The sequence below is a fragment of the Amphibalanus amphitrite genome, unplaced genomic scaffold (assembly GCF_019059575.1).
Source record: "Amphibalanus amphitrite isolate SeventyFive unplaced genomic scaffold, NRLGWU_Aamphi_draft 001079F_arrow, whole genome shotgun sequence".
Lineage (NCBI taxonomy): Eukaryota > Metazoa > Arthropoda > Thecostraca > Balanomorpha > Balanidae > Amphibalanus > Amphibalanus amphitrite.
The window spans coordinates 80,442-97,253 of NW_024882573.1; the positions used below are offsets into that span (position 1 = coordinate 80,442).

At 48.2% G+C, this 16,812-nt stretch overlaps 2 protein-coding genes across 2 annotated transcripts; both read left to right on the plus strand.

Annotated features, from left to right (window-relative positions):
* The first annotated feature begins 206 nt into the window (after nucleotides 1–206).
* On the plus strand, nucleotides 207–6,062 carry LOC122369854. Its single transcript, XM_043344928.1, has 2 exons — nucleotides 207–870; nucleotides 6,007–6,062. The coding sequence occupies exons 1-2, from the start codon at nucleotides 207–209 to the stop codon at nucleotides 6,060–6,062; spliced, it is 720 nt and encodes a 239-aa protein (XP_043200863.1).
* Nucleotides 6,063–6,696: 634 nt separating this feature from the next.
* On the plus strand, nucleotides 6,697–9,703 carry LOC122369851 (peroxidase-like). The gene has a single exon (XM_043344923.1). It carries the CDS (start codon nucleotides 6,703–6,705, stop codon nucleotides 9,325–9,327), a length of 2,625 nt encoding a protein of 874 aa, XP_043200858.1. The 5' UTR covers nucleotides 6,697–6,702; the 3' UTR covers nucleotides 9,328–9,703.
* The last annotated feature ends 7,109 nt before the right edge of the window (nucleotides 9,704–16,812 follow it).

Here is a 16,812-nt window from a genome sequence, read left to right on the forward strand (position 1 = left end):
ACACGGCAGGTCAAGGGAGGGAGCCTGTGTCCCACTGGTTCTGTGTGCTCAAGTGCCGTCCCATCCCCGCCAGCTGCTTTCCAGATTGTGTCGTCTCCCAGATCAGACCCCCGGAGTTTTCTGCGAATTTGCTTCCATCCAGCATCCAAAAGGCGGACAGAACGCTGGCGGACATAAAACAGGCGGACAGAACTCGGGCGGACAGAATGCTGGCGGTCATAGCGTTGGCGGACAAAACGCTGGAGGACATAGCGCCGGCGGACAGAATACTGGCGGACATAGCGCCGGCGGACAAAACGCCGGCGGACAAAACGCCGGAGGACAGTATGCTGCCGGACGGTTCGCAGGTGGATATAACGCCAATGGGCAGAACGCTGGCGGACAGGGAGGACAGTACGCTGGCGGCCATAACGCCGGCGGACAGAGTACCGGCGGAGGCGGACAGAACGCTGGCGGACATAGTGTTGGCGGTCATAGCGTTGGTGGACAGTACGCTGGCGCCAATAACGCAGACGGAGGAAAACAGAGCGCTGGCAGTCATAGCGTTGGCGGACAGAACACCGGAGGACACAACGCTGGCGGACAGCACGCTGGCGGACAGCACGCTGGAGAACAGAACTCCGCAGGACACAACGCTAGCGGAGGCGGACAGAATGCCGGAGGATATCACACCGGTGGATATAACGCCGGAGGACAATATGCTGGCGGACAGTTCGCCGGTGGGTATAACGCTGGCGGACAGAAGCCCCAAGGCGGGCAGAACGCCAGCGGACAGAGCGCAGGCGGGCAGAACGCCGGCGGACACAACGCAGGCGGGCAGAATGCCGACGGAGGCGGACAGAATGCCGGAGGATATCATGCCGGCGGGCAGTATGGCGGAGGACAGAGTGCTGGTGGATATAAGTTCCATTGAACCGAATCAGCAACTCTGGCTTCCCAGCCTCTGGCTAGTCTCAGACCTATGGATATTCTTACACTTGGTTAGTAAAAACATGAAACCAGATGCTCTTCAGCTTTCGTCCTTCCCCTCTTACCCCCGTTCCGAGTTGACTTACGTTTGCTGACCAAATGACATTCCCTCGAACGATATACCTACGACGTTTGAGGTTCCTAATCAAAGTATTTCCGACTAAGATTAATTCGCATAAGAATAGACATATGATTACAAAATATTAAAGAACATCGCAATGAAAATTATTGTCATAAAGCTTCACCGTTACCAAGTACCTACATAACTGTTTTCTAAGCTGTGTTCACTCCAAACAAAAAGAGGATTGAGAATGTCAACTGATACCCTTTCCCGTGGAAGCACTTGCTCCCATATTGTGCCTATACTCTTTACGATTGTACATTTTCAGGTGTTGGCTATAGAAACGTCAATCTCATTGACTTCCTGTCATTCCGTTTTCCTTCTCTGCAATGTGTTAGATCAAGATTTTGTTTCGTGATTGATGCGATTCGCAAATAAAAGCTATACCGAACTCAGCACTGTCTCACTGATGGGAGTATCCACCGACAGGGCAAAATAAAAGAAGCACATTCACATGAGAAGACTTTATTTTGTTCTGAATATCTTTGTAACTGATTGTCAAGGGCTTGTTAACGGGTGAGAGATATTTTCCTTATGATCGCAGCATGATCAAACCCATAAACCTTTCTGTAGCGGAAAATGCAAAGATCACAAGGATCTTCTAGTTCGTAGCTCATGCTGAAATAGTGCATACATTTGCATTGAACTTCAATCGTTGTGCTTTGTTGCGCTGCATCATTGCATCCGTCAAAGTCAATGCAATTATTGCATGTACGACACCAATTCTGAGCATAAGGCCTTTCCACAACACAACGGAATATCCAGCACCTATTTAATACGCTTCATCCGTTTTTTTTTTACAGATAAATTCTAGTGGTTATTAAGGTAAAACCCAAAATTGTTAGGTTTAGGTTGCTTCGGTAGGTTAGGTTGTAAACCCTATTATTAGTAGGGTTTCCACCTTTCGAATGTCATGTCGATCGCTTTGCTTTTTTGTTTTCAAATTCAATTTTAAACAGGTGTCCAATGCTCTGTCGCGAAAATGGCTTAGTGTATGCGTGCATTGGTGAACTACCAATGAACAGCAAGAATAATAAATACGAACTTCTGTTTTAGCTCGGAATCAACGGTACGTTGAATGTATGTCAGCACACCCGTCGCGACAAATCTAGCGGCGGACCTTTTCTGAAATGAAACAAAATAAAATTGGTTAAATGATTTAAAAGTGATTTGGAGTCGGGTCATTCAAAGTGATCTAGTGAGCTGACATTCAAAACAAGAGGGACGCCGCTTGCGTACAAATGTAAAGTGATGGGAAATATTCATACAACATTTTGTCACACTACGCACTGCGATATTTCCGCGATTTTCGAAAAACCTTCCAGTGATGGTGGAAATCCGCCAGGACGAGCGCGAGCTTAAAAAGCGAGTTCGATGTATAATAGAGGTTTCCTCAATGCCTATAGGTGTTTGATGTAATGTTGCAGCTTTGAAATTTTTCTTGCTATAGGTTCTAGCAGCGAACGTAAAAATAACGATGATCCAGTTCATTCCAGTGCCCAGCATACACACACAGCAGCCGCGCAACAGGTCGACGCCACGCCTTTTTTTTTAAACGATACAAACTGTAAAAACTCCGGGCAACCCTGAGCCTACCTTTGCCTCGAAGCAGGATAGTGGCCACAGAGCGTGTCACATCGGTAAGAGGCCCAGGATATCAAGATGCACCAACTATGACTCAGATTGGTGCCTCGCAAATTTTTCTAGTGATATGGAGTTTCCGCAGAACCGTTCGCAATTCAGTTATGTTTGTAGAGCTTGTTGCAATCCTGCAGAGAACGACTGAAGCCGAGGACACGCAATGGGGCACCGATGGAGTCTACTGAAAAGCTGGGGGACAAATACTTGACACTTGACTGACAGTGTGGTAGAAGCCCGAAGAAAACGTATTGTGTCCAAGTGATCATGGTTCGTGTTACGGGTGAAGCTGGGTCAACCCCACGGTCAAACGATTCAATCGCCTATCTCGTAGTTTTTAAGCATATTACGGCAAACGCTCGTTATTGGTTCCAATCTAATGCCAACCCATGATCCGCCGATTTCTGGTTCATGCTTTGTAGTGCCAGTGTTAAAATCCCAGTGTTTCACGAGTCACAAGTCATGCATATGATTATATCTCACCAAATAGTGACAATGCTTAACAGCCAAACACATCACCCATAGATCTCTGTACACCGTCTAAGCCTCAAAATCAACATATCTAAAACGTTGCAGAGTGGAGGGTATTTCACAGATGATCGATAAGCGGTGACGTAAGACAGCTATTGAGCGTAAGAAAGTTCGAATACAATGCATCCTACCATCTGGATAATTCATATGGTACATTCTAAACATAGGTAGGTAGGTTATGACCCCGTGCCCCCCCCCCCCCCCCGGATTCACGGCATTGTTCCACCTGCCATTGCAGCCTGGCCGGGAAAACGTCTTCAGTTAGTTATTTTCAACAGCTGCAAAGAACTTCCTGGACTCTGGAACTGCGTAGCACGACTAACAAAGGTTCCGATACAGAAACTGTGTCAGTGTCAATCCATCATCTTTACCCAAATAATCCATAATTCAAACTGAATCATTGATCATCAGCTGCAACTGCAGTGGCGAAGATTGGTACAGCTCAGCTTTGTCTGGGTCTTCCTTATTCGCGCTGCTGTATCTTCACCTAGTTAATTAGCAAAACATTGACTGGTCATGTACCATACTGTCAAAACACAACAGCGTTGTTGGAATCGGGTACCTACTGAGATAAAAACCAGCAAAGGCATACCATCATCTATCAGCCGCAAATAAATGCGCAGCTGGCATTTTCCTTGTTACACCCCAAAACTGTGTCCGTTGTGGGACATCATATGTTCACATCATTGTGCTTGTGTACGGTACAAAAGAATTTGTCACCGAACATGACAAACATGCCCTTCCATCATTTTGCACGGCTTGTTTAAAAACAGTGTTCCACATGACTCAAGTAATGAAAAATAGTCATGTGATTGTGGTTCAAAGCTCAATCAAATGGCTTGACCAGTAATTAAGCATTGACTTGTTTATAAAATGTAAGTACATATCATGTAGATAGGTGCAAGGCAATAAAATAACCAAATGCCAGGATCGGAATGATCGCAAATGAAGGTATCGTAAAGGCAAAAATATGAAGATAATATAGGTAGTGAAATCAGTCTAGATTATATCTGCCTTTGCAGCTCGCAGAGCGATGGTGTCACACTTTTTTAAGCCGGCCAAGATCAAGTCAACATTCAAAAATGTTCATACATGTGGGCCTCTTGAATTTCCATTTGCCGCTTTCAAATGATTAACTAAAACTAGGGGATGCATGCCTTCAGCAAATGCACACAAGGAAGCCAAGCCATTGCAAACCATTTTGCAACTTTAGCTCAGGAATCCCTCTCACCACCATCCATTGTTATCAATCTTGACCACACATCGAGGAAAACGCCTGCTGACATGTCACAACGCTGCAGAGAAGCTATATAGGCGGGGTACGGCGAGGAGGGGCCAGAGCCCGGCAGGAGCTGGGCCCGAGACCGGGCCGGTACTGGGAGAGGTACCGTCGAGGGAAGTGAAGCGTCGCCCCCGCCGAGGTACCGTGCCTTCTCCACGGACGCTGATCGTGCGGCGAGGCGGGCCGACTCAGAAGGCGGGCCACCATGGACGCCAAAACGGTAGGTGAGAGTGTTAGAATGAGTTTATGGTATACAAAAGTATATGGGCCGCGGTCATCTGTTTCAGGCATTTTGTACATACATATTACATAGCGCCCGCGTTATTTTTGTATCGTGTGATTTTTCTTCTTTTCTTACCATACGCTAGAAAATTATTGTTTTTATTAGAGGTTATTTATGTACATTTGTGTTTCGAAAATGCCATCACTATCATCCTGGGCGTTGAATTCGATCAGACCCTCACCTGGGAGCGCCACATATCCTCAGTCGCCCGGCGTACCAACGCAATAATCATATCTCTTTTCAAAATCCGATCTCACCTCTCAAATGAAATCCTCAAAATTCTTGTACCTACAGACCCACGTTCTCCCTCACCTTCAGTATTGCTTGTCAGTATGGGGTGGGGCGACACGCACCCGCCTGAACCGACTGCAGAAGGTCATAAATTTTGCCGCCCGACTGGTATCTGGTTTACGCCGAGGCGACCATATATCCCCCGCCCTCGCGACGCTTGGGTGGCCCGATATCGACACGCTAGTGATGCGTCGCGACGCGATAAACATCTACCACGCCCTACATGACCCCGCAGCCCCCCAGCCGCTCAAAGCCATGGCGCGCCCTCGCCAAACAGTGTGTTCGCGTCGAACGCGAGCCACCGCCGCCGGCGCTGCGGTACTCGCGCCCCCTCGCCTCCAGCTGACGACCGCGCGGCGACTTTTTCCTTACCGAGCCGCCGTGTCATGGAATAAACTTTCGCGTGTGACTACACTTTCCACGTCACGTCGCCAGCTCATGACCAGGCTGGAACAGTGACAAATACCCTCCTTATCTGCTTGTTTTCAACTCTGTTACTTTCATTACATGTATGTGTGTTTGCAAATGTATGTTGTGCTGTCAATGCATCGCCATGTTAACTGGGCTCGTAATAGCCACCTGTGGAGAGTTTCCAGTATAAATACAATAAATACAATACACTAAAATTGGCACCATTGCTTACTGAGCTAAAACATATTTGATAAGCAGCAATGCAAAATTCGGCTCTATTTGTGGTGTAAATTTAGTTCAAGGCTTAGCACCAGACTCAAAGATATAAATGTTGCAACAAACAAAACAAAAAACTTAATCATTACACTGTTTGCGTTGAAAAGTCTGATTCGTACATCCGTGCATTAAAAACATTATTGCTAAACATGCACTATTCAATGTGTGACATCACCTCATTCCTCTTTTCTTCTCCGTTTTCAGGTGCTGCTCGTGGCGGTGATTCTATTCTGCGTCAGCCAATTCACAGCCGGCTGTGAGTGCAAGAAGCAATGTCCGCGGCGAGCAGCGACCAAGACTGGGTGTGCCCTCTCCACTGGGGACAAGGGAGAGTGCTGTGAGGGCTCTGAGGGCCATCAGAGAGGGGCTACCGAGGCGTCAGGACCACATGAACATTCCATCAGCAGGCCTAAGTCAAAAGACGACGACGATGACGATGAAACTGGTGATGATGATGACGATGACGATGATGATGATGACGACGATGACGATGACGATGACGATGACGATGACGATGACGATGGCGATGACGATGACGATAATGAAAATAAAAAGGACAGAAATGCAAGACACAGAAACAGCGGAAGAAAGGGGAATGACAGAAAATTGCGTCAACGAGACCATCGAAACAAGAGTGAGAAAAATTCAATCATATCAAACCAGCATGGAAGAAGCAAGAGTACAACAGGAAGCGAACACGCTGATAGCAACGAAACCAGGGGAATGAAGCTAGACAATACGGCAATAGTATCAAACCCAAAAGCATCAAATACAGACAACCAGACAACAGCAGCACCGAAGCAAGACAGCAGCAACAAAACTTCAAAGCAAAACCAAACAAAAACATCACAAATGCCAGACAGCAAGGCAACAACAGCGACGAAGTTGGATAACAAGCCAATGACGACAAAAACTACAACAACTGCAACAACAACAACGAACAAGAACAGCTACGAGACCTACCTGCCTCATGAACCCAACGTCACGTGCCTTCCCCCGGTGCTCTGTCCAAAAACCACCTCTCACTCTGCCATAGGGTCCCACTCAACTTGTAAGCTCTCTGACGGTTCAACGGGAGTATTGTGCTCTTCCCCCGGCACAGGAACTGGTCAGCGACAAGAAGCCCCACTCGTTCGAGGTGATGGAGCTCCTCTGACAAGCGGAAGAGGACTGAAGGGTACGTCAAGGGGTGGCGCCTGTGTTCCACTAGTTCTGTGTGCCCAAGTGGCGTCCCAGCCTCATCTGTTGCTTTACAACTGGTGTCGTCTTCCAGATCAGTCTCCCGGAGTTATCTGCCAGTTCCATGCTACCCAGACCCAAAGCAGCCAGAACGCTGGTGGCCCAAAACCCCACAGGTCCAAACGAGCGATTCCAACTTCCTCGCCTCTGGCCAGTCTTAGTCCTATTGATACGACGAAAACAGGATCGAAGGACTTCTTCCGGGTTTCTCAGTCTGCCGTCACTTCCCTTCAAGGCGTCATCCAATCCGGAAGACAAGCGTTCTCTCCGAGCACAAGTACGTTCGCGGCAGCAGCTCAGTCTCAAGCACCATCTCCAGATCCAGAGAGTCCGACGGCTCTCACCTTCCTCAACTCCATGCCCTCAAACGAAGCCTTGGTGCTAAACGAGCGAGCCCAGCAGTCTGTCTCGACAGTTGCCGATCTTCAGTCCTTCTCTAGTGGCAGCCTCGAGCGGGTGCAGAGCATTGGACCGACGGGAGCGTCCGACGAAATTGAAAATAGGATCGGCTCGAGCGCTCCCGTGTCGCTGACGACAGTGCTGCTCGTCCCCGAGTGTGTCCCCGAGACGCCGACCCTGTGCCAGCCCAGTTTCTACCGCTCGGTCACCGGTGTTTGCAACAACCTGCAGTTCCCAACGAGAGGGCGTGGAAGAACAGGGTTCAAACGCCTCCTTCCAAACACCTACGACGACGGTTTGTTCACGACTCGAACCAGAGCAATCCGTGGAGGCATCCTGCCAAGCGCCAGGAAAGTCAGTGAACGTGTGCTGGACACAATGTCAAATGAATTACGCGACTTCACATTGTCTGTGATGCAGTGGGGTCAATTTATCGATCATGATCTAACGCATGCGCTGCTGACAAGACGCAGTGACGGTGGTGGTATTGAGTGCTGCCTGGATGACGGCAGGACCTTCCCAGACTTTCCACTGCATCCTGCATGCATCCCCATCCGTATCCCCACCGACGATCCATTCTACAGCAAGTTTGGCCAGCGTTGTATGAGTGTTGTGCGCTCCCTTCTAGCTCCTGATCCGCTGTGCATTGCTCGTCCCGCCAATCCTCTTAACGAGCTCACCGCTTATCTAGATTCATCCAACGTCTATGGCAGCGACGAGACGACCTTCAGCGCTTTGCGCGCCTTCCGAGGTGGTCTGATGCACACCAGCGCGCAGGATCTCCTTCCACGGACAGGTAATGACTGTCGCCCGTCCGCCGGCGCTTGTTTCCTGGGTGGTGACAGTCGTGTTAACGAACAGAGTGGCCTTGTCGTCATCCACACCATCTTCTTGCGCGAACACAACCGCATCGCTCGTGGCTTAGCCCGCAGGCATCCCAACTGGAACGACGAGCTGCTCTTCCAGCAGGCCAGGCGGGTCCTGAATGCCGAATGGCAGCATATCATCTACAATGAGTGGCTGCCGATCATCATTGGATATGACTACGCAAGTGCGCATGGACTATTGCCACTGAGAAGCGGGTTTTCAAACTTATACGATCCCTTCGTTGACGCGTCCATGTCTAACTCCTTCTCTAGCGCTGCGTTCCGGTTTGGTCACAGCATGGTGCGGGATGTCTATGACCTTATCAACGCGGAAGGTCAGGTGTTCAGGTCGATCAACATCACCAGAACCTTCTTCGACCCGAGCATCATCACAGAGAGCCTCGTCGGCCACGCGCGGACGCTAGTCGCGCGCCGATCGGAAACGTTCGACACAAGCATGGCGGAAGGACTCCACGAACAGCTCTTCACCACAAACTTCATGTTCGGCCTCGACCTCCTCGCATTCAACATCCAGCGCGGGCGCGACCACGGAACTCCGACCTACGCCCAGGCCGCTAGAGCTTGCGGCATAGTCGACGTCGCCTTCTGGGGTGACCTGTTCCGAGTCATGTCGCCGGAAGCGATCGACAAGCTTCGTTCCGTGTATGACGATCCTCGCGACGTAGACCTCTTCATCGGAGGTGTAGCGGAGGAGCGTGCGCCAGGGGCGCAGGTCGGTCCCACCTTCCAGTGTCTGATCGGACAGCAGTTCTTCGACCTGCGTAACGGAGACCGGTTCTTCTACGATAACGGTGGCTTCCCACATAGTTTCTCGTCGACACAGCTGCAGGAAATTCGGAAGAGCAACTGGGCCAGGATCCTATGTGATACGCTTGGGCCGGAGTTTGGGAACGACTTCACCCGGGTGCAGCCGCTGGCGTTCCTAACCACACTGGGTGTTAACCAAGTTATCGACTGCAGGACATTGGCTATTCCGACTGTGAACCTTGATGCATTTTAATGTGATCCTTTCAAATGATTAGAAATGGCATGGTTTCAACCTTATTTAGCTTCACTGATTCTCTGCTCCTTTTTGATTCACGTGTTCCCAACTATGTTAAGCTGCAGACGTGAGAAGAAAATAATAAATACAGAGTAATTACCATGGTGCAGGCACATCATGCATTGTTGTTGACTGAAAGCTTTTGAATATGAACGAAGTACGAGGTAAGCAGGCTTGAAATGGCTCAGCAATCAATTTGTAATCAAGGCTGATCGAGTCGTTTACTCTGTTCGTTTTTTTTTCACAATAAAAAGGTCACAAAACAACTACTTGGCGTTGTTTATTATTACCATCTGTTCAGTTGTTACAGTGTGCCAGTGAAAAAATGCCAGCCAGCCAGGGTATTACAACAAGATCACATCCACAGACACCTAATTAAAGAACAGCTCAAAACATACAAGGGTCGTCTTCTCAGAACATCAATATCAAACAGCATATTTCGGGTATTTTCACGTGTATTTGCGTTCAATCATTGCGTTTTCATGCCCTTTCGCATCACCTCATTCAGCCAGTACAAATGCCAGTAACAATGTTTGACATTGATATGAAGTATCTGAGCTAATGTTGAGCCATGCACTCACAATATACAGGGATACGGGGCACTCAATAATCATCGCTCTCGGAGACATCAACAGGGAACGGCCCCAAACTGTACCCATCGTACACATCGGAACCAACCTCGCCGGGGGTAGGGGCCACGCTGTAACCCCCTACCGAGTGGAGGGCGCTCAGCTGGGCTGCCGTATAGCCGAAAAACGGCACCCCCTGATGATAGTTGGGCACCCCGTAGTAGGGGATTAGAGGCACTCCGTTGTAAGTGTTCACAGGTACTCCGTTATGAGTGCTCACAGGCACTCCGTTGTAAGTAGCAACAGGTAATCCGTTGTAAGTCGTAACAGGAACTTCGTTGTAAGAGGTAGCAGGCACTCCATTGTAAACGCTCGGATAAACTCCGTTGTAAGAGTAATGGGATGCAGAAACTCCATCCGCAGCACTGCCGGGGACTACGCTGTACGAGTGAGAATAAACATGAACTCTGTTAGGTACAGACTTCACTAATTCCCCGCTATGGATAGCCTCCGACACTCCATTGTAATTGGCAACAGACACTGTATCGTCGTAAGCGGTGACGGGCACTCCGGAGTGTCCGGTAGCGTGCACTCCACGGTCGGACTGCACTGTGGCCTCCTGCATCCCTGCCAGCAGGGCTCTGGTGTGGACCTCGGCGGCCGCTCCTAGTGACCGGTGCACGCTGTAGGCGTCGTCTGAGAAACGGAGACGGGTGTCAGATTTTCAGCTAGATTTAGGCATGATTATTCTTCTCTTCGACGTCAAATGAAGCTCAGAGTCGCCATAGTAAAAGCCAAATTGTATCAGCGATTTTTGCATGACTACGGTCAAAGCAGTCAAACATGAATTGCACAAGTGTTCACCGTGCTTCATACCGTGAATCATTGCAGGAAAAAGTAACGCAGTAATGAATAAAGCTCCCAAGAGAAGTGGAAATAGAAATAACACATACGAAACTAGAAGTACCAGTATTAACCTATTTTATGATTTGATAAATAGTTTGCCGAGAGACTATTTAGAGCTCACTTATACGCATTTTGTTCGCTGTTTATCTCCACCCCCCCCCCCCCCCCCCCTTCCCCCCACACACACTCCCTCCCCAGTTCCGCTCACCCATGTGATAGCTGTCCGGCTCCAGGTCCTCCCTGTTCAGAGGTGCAGTGCTGGCCGGGTAGATATGATCCTCAAGTGACCTGAAGGTGACATCCTCTGCCACGGCCGCCACCGCCAGCAGCACCACTGACAACTGCGGGGTCCGGGAGGGGGAGGGTTCAGAATATCGGGGAAAACACTCAATCATAATGCAGGAAAAAAACACAATGCAACGAAGATTGACCGAGGAAGATCGACGGGCAACTCTAACGGTAATAAAGAGGCGTGTGCTAGCGCGGTTAAGCCAGCTTCTGTAGGAAGGTTACTTTGAGATAACTTAGGAGTTAGGAGTAAAGTCATAAGTAAATGGCAAACCACGAACAGTTTGTATAGTAAAACACTCAAATAATGTCAAATAAAACACGCAATTTTCAGAAGGAGGACTTAAAAAGCTAAGAACATTGTGAAATGGGACAAAAATATCTCAGTAAGGATCTCGCTAACACTGAAACCGCAAAAAAATGCAACCGAACCCTCAACTACCTTCGCTTTCCCGGGTTACACCTAGCCGTATCACACCTGCAAATGCAATCAACGCGAGCTTTCTATACCCATGATCATAGAAAAAGACATGATCAGTTACTTACCGCCCTCATGATCGCTTCTAATCGATTTCACTGCAGGACTACCACTGCCGGGTTCGGTTCGATAACACGACTATATACCGACGAGCAGCCAATGTGAGGTCAAAACCCCGGCACGCACTAAACTTGTCGGCACCGGCTTATATAAAAACATGGCCAGGAGGCAGCGCCAACAATATCCCGGGCCGTCGCAAGGGATGCTACCAAAAAACTGGCTACTGAGGTCATGCAAATAGAAGGCATGACTTTTCTTATTTACATAACACGCAGCGTATATTAAAGAGCAATAACAATGTCACCTATATTGTGGAATGCAAATGTATAGAACATCCCAAAATATTTCAAAGTGTATCTACTTTTTAGATCATCAGTGTATCAGAGAGCAGCAATTAATTTCGAATGGCACTAATTTTACCCATCCAGCTAAACTTTTACATAATACAACGGACGCGTCCGCACGCAGATACAGAAACCACATCAAGCACGCAAGGTGTACAGATCGAAAATCATGCAACTCTCAGAAATGTGTTGATCACACAAATGAAAAACAAATACATCAACAATTTTAAGTCAACATACAAAAACAAAAGACTAACAAACTACCTAAAAAACATGCAATGGAAGGATTTAAATGATTCGAAACAAATCACCAAAATGTTTACATGACAGCACAACTCTAAATGCCCACTGCTTTAGCTTCAAACTAGCGTCGACCGGTCATCTGACCTTGCTGAGGTCACGGTACAGACAGGTCACTGACTGGACAGGATCGGGGTACGACGATGACCACTCCCAACGGCAGCAGCAGACTGTAAAAACTGGAACCGACCGACACGGCGGACAAGTCCCCGCAGAGTTAACTGAGCCGAAAACACTGATGGCGTCGCGGAAAGAATTGTCATTGGTCTAAGTGTAGGTAGATGCTACCAGAAGCCTGCTGGCATTATCAAATGATAATGCTCATGATTATCATATGTTGTCATTGACGCAACGCCTGAGAACTCTCCTCTGTCTCAATAAGTTACTTTTATAAATTTACGTAAATAGTGATCAGCTGTGCGCCAAAATTACCTAATGCATAGACAAGATAATGGAGCATTATGTCCTAACCTCGATCAAAGATGAGCTTAACATTGTCGCCGCTGGAGTCATTGCAATTTGCATGATCTATCTGTGTGTTTTAACAAGTGGGAAGAAATATAAAGAGGGCTTGGTGACGGTCGCTGTCTGTCGCGTAACAAATCTGTGAGCGGATAATAGGCATAGGGGAGAGTGGGGAAAGATGCCCAGGGTTTTACTATGTCATATATTATTCGAAAATGACGATCGGAAAGCAAAAACTTGGAGTTTCAACGGAAGCCGACATCATTTTTCTCCAAAAAATATCACACTTCCGTGCCTGAAATATGATAACTTTTTTTGCTATCAAGCATTTTCCTGAAGAAGTGAAAGGTGGCATTTTACCCCACAGGGTGGGAAAGACGCCCCCTGGCGTTGGGGAAGATGCCCCCTGCACTATAAGTGGCATAAATGGGCACGTGAATCGCCTGAACGAATCAGTAGTCCCTTCGAGACTGCAGTAGACACCAAACGTCATCGTAAGGGCCCTCAAAAGTAGTCGTAAGGGGCTTCAGAGGTCATCGTTAGGGCCATCATAGTCCAGCGCGGCCAAACAAGCCTCCGTGGTGGCGTTTGGAAACCACTGTGGGGCCCTTATAGGTCTCCATGATGCTTGAGGGCCCTCGAGCCCATCGTGGGGACCTCAGATGTCAGCGCGGCCCGTGGAGCCAACGTGGGAGCCCTCAAAGGATGTCGTGAGGGGCCCTGGAGCCAATAATGGGGCCCACAGAGGCAGTCGTGAGGGCTCTCAGAGTCAGATGCCGCCCAAAAAGTCGCTGTGTGTGCCGAGAGACCGGCATGGGGAGCACCCGACTGTACTGGACTCTCAATAGTCCCAGATCGGCTTTTGTCTCTCATCACAAGTATGTAATAAATGATTTGACGGGCTGCTTGAAGGACAGCCTACGGATTTAGGGGGGGGGGGCGTCTTTCCCCATCAGGAAAGGGGGCATCTTACCCCAAGGTACCGAAGCAACATTAAATCAGTACAATTTGTTAGCCATAAAACTACACCCTGAAACAAACTGTTCGGGACACAGTACACGCATGTTAACCCGCGCACCGACGGGGGGGGCGGATATCCGCCCCCCCCTGAGGTTTTTCGCGGATAGCGGAAAAACCGCGGCGCGTAGCGCCGCGAAATTTGGTATGACTATTCTCTCATCAATTTTACACATGGTTTGCAAGTTTGAACCTCCTAACTTTACAGGTCAGGTCACCAGGTCACTTTGAATGACCCAACCTCAAGTCACTTTTTTGCAACTTTGTCACCGTGCCAGAGCTACAGTAGATGTCGGAGGCCTTTGAAAGTCGCAGGATGTTATTAGGTCATTAGTAGCTACAATTTGTATATCTCGGAATTTTGATGTCGGTGACCTAAGGTCAGGTCAATTTCGCGACCTCCCCATTATAAGTCAATGGGGGAAAAATCAACTCCCTGTTTTTATCACTAAAACGGGTCGAAATGGCCCCATATACCATACATGACTTCACATACGATCAACCTTCACTACCTTGAGGTCTGTTTTGCTGTTGGGCAGCTGTAAGGTCATGTGACGTCATCAAAGGTCACCAAAGGTTTTTTGCCAATAACTCCTTACAGGAACAAGATACAGCCGCGCGGATGGTCTCATTGTGTTCAGCTCGTCAAGACGCATCGAATGATATACATGATGACCTCGAGGTCACGTGACCTGAGGTCAACCTTTGACCTTGACCTTTCGAGGTCAACATATATATCATTCGATGCGGATTGACGAGAGGATCACGATGATGCCCTTAGGTTGTTCCTATCTTGACTACTTCGAAAGTTATTCGAGAAAAACCCTCTCCATATCTAGCGCCGCCATTTTGACTTTTTCGACCCCTGTGACGTCATCTTTGACCTGACCTGAAAATGACCTTAGTAAAAATTGTAGACCTTGTCCGTGCGTATCCGATGCCGTTTGCCGCTTGTCGCTATCTTGCTTCGTTCTCGAGATCTCAGGGGGGGGGCGGTCATCCGCCCCCCCCCCCCCGTCGGTACTAAGTTGGCGCAGACCCCCGTCGGTGCGCGGGTTAATGTATCACGACTATAGCAAGGGACTCAAAAATTATCTACCTTCTTTGATATTTACAATATTTTGACACCAAAATATTTTTGAAAGCAGCAAATAAAAAACATGCAATCACCAGCCAGCCGTTGCCCAACTGAGCTTCGCAAATTTTTGTGCAGTTAACAAGGCAGGCTTCCGCTTTACGCTAAGAACATTAATTTCCAGGTTCGATTCTTTATTTCGCCGCTAGAGGGGGTGGGGCGTCTTTCCCACCCTGGGCATCTTACCCCACTCTCCCCTATAACAAAATGATACCGAGATCTTTTTAACGACATGATAATTCAATGCCGTGCCTCCGTTTCATCTCCGTGTCGGGATGTTCCCCCACGTGCAATAAGCGCACAGCTCCGGGTGTCCCACTTGATGATGACGTCACAGTGACGCCAATGTGACGTCACAGAGGTCATTCTCCTGTCCCGCGCCTCTCAAAGGGCAACGACCGCGAGTGTTCCCCGAAAACAGACCGGAGTGCTCTAGATTTAAGGTGTCAAAGCAACGGGGCACACCGAATCCCAGTATTGACAAATATTTGACAGCTTCGCATTTTCTGTGCATTGATGCCAAAAGCGAAACGGTGCTTTCACTTATAGCAAGGTGAGACATGAACCTTTAATCTGGTAGCATTGATGCGTATTTAAAGTCGTGAAAAATAATTAATTCGTTGAATATGCGCTAGCCTATGAGCACGGACATTATTTATTTACGCATCTATATTTTACAGCGTGCGCAATTCCGCTCTGAATTTAAGCGAAACTGGCAGATTTCGCACCACGCCATTAACCCGCGCCCTGCTGGGGGGGGGGGGTGTTTGAACACCCCCCCCCCTTGTGGTTTTTCGCGAATATCTCAAAAACGGCGGCGCGGAGCGCCGCCGTTTTTGGTACACCTTATCATACATCAATTCTACACATTTTGTAAAAATTTCAGACCAAGGTCATTCAAGGTCAGGTCACCAGGTCACTTGAAGTGACCTCACCTCATAAAAAGTTTCAATGTCTGTCATAGCTACACCGAGTGACCGATCGCTTTGACACTTTCAGCGATTGCTAAGAGCAATAGCATGTACAAAATGTATATCTCAGAATTTTGATATCGATGACCTAAGGTCAGGTCAATTTTGCGACCTCCCCATTATAAGTCAATTGGGAGAAAATTGAAATGCGCCTCTTTTGGACGAAAGACATTATTAACACTCCCAAACACTGAATTGCAAGTGGTTTAGGCACACTGAACATGAAAATGGTGTCCGTGACCCCTGTTTATGCCCTGAGGTCATCTTAGGTCACGAATGGTATCTAACAGTTTTTCGCAAATAGCTTTTGATAGAGGGCTGCTAGAGCAATGAAAACGCCTTAGATGTGTTCAGCTCGACGATACGGATCGACTGATATGCAACATGACCCTTTCCGGTCAGGTCATGACCTTGACCTGAGGTCAAATTTTCAAGTTGACCTTTCAAGGTCAACTTATAGTTCATTCGATGCGTCTTGACGAGAGGAACACGATGCCGGTAAAAGTAAGCTCGTACAAGGCTTGGGTCAAAAGTTATTGCAGAAAAACTGTTTCCGAAAAAATCGGCTATTTTTGCAGTTTTTGCCCCCTGCAGGCAAAACCGTTGCCGTTAGGTCAAATCTGAGAAAATTTCTCAGAAAGGGCGTTAATAGGGCTATCGAATGCGCTTTTCCGCGGCGCTGTAGCTCTATTGGTTCCCGAGTTATGCGTTGGCTTCTTGGAAATTGTCGACATTCGACCTGGAAATCGGCGAAATTTTGCCTTCAATGACCTCTGGTGACCTGACCTTTGACCTGACCAAAAAATTGACCGAAGTGATTTCCTCATTATTTTTGACACTGTTTCGAACGCCGCCTTCCGCGTATCGCTACGTGGCCCAGGAGCCGAGTTAGAAGGGGGGGTGTTCAAAC

Coding starts and splice junctions, on each gene's coding strand:
- LOC122369854 (XM_043344928.1), top strand. CDS start 207: ATGCTGGCGGTCATAGCGTTGGCGGACAAAACGCTGGAGGACATAGCG. Junction 871..6,006: donor GGATATCATGCCGGCGGGCA/GTATGGCGGAGG, acceptor CTCCGTTTTCAG/GTGCTGCTCGTGGCGGTGAT.
- LOC122369851 (XM_043344923.1), top strand. CDS start 6,703: ATGACGACAAAAACTACAACAACTGCAACAACAACAACGAACAAGAAC.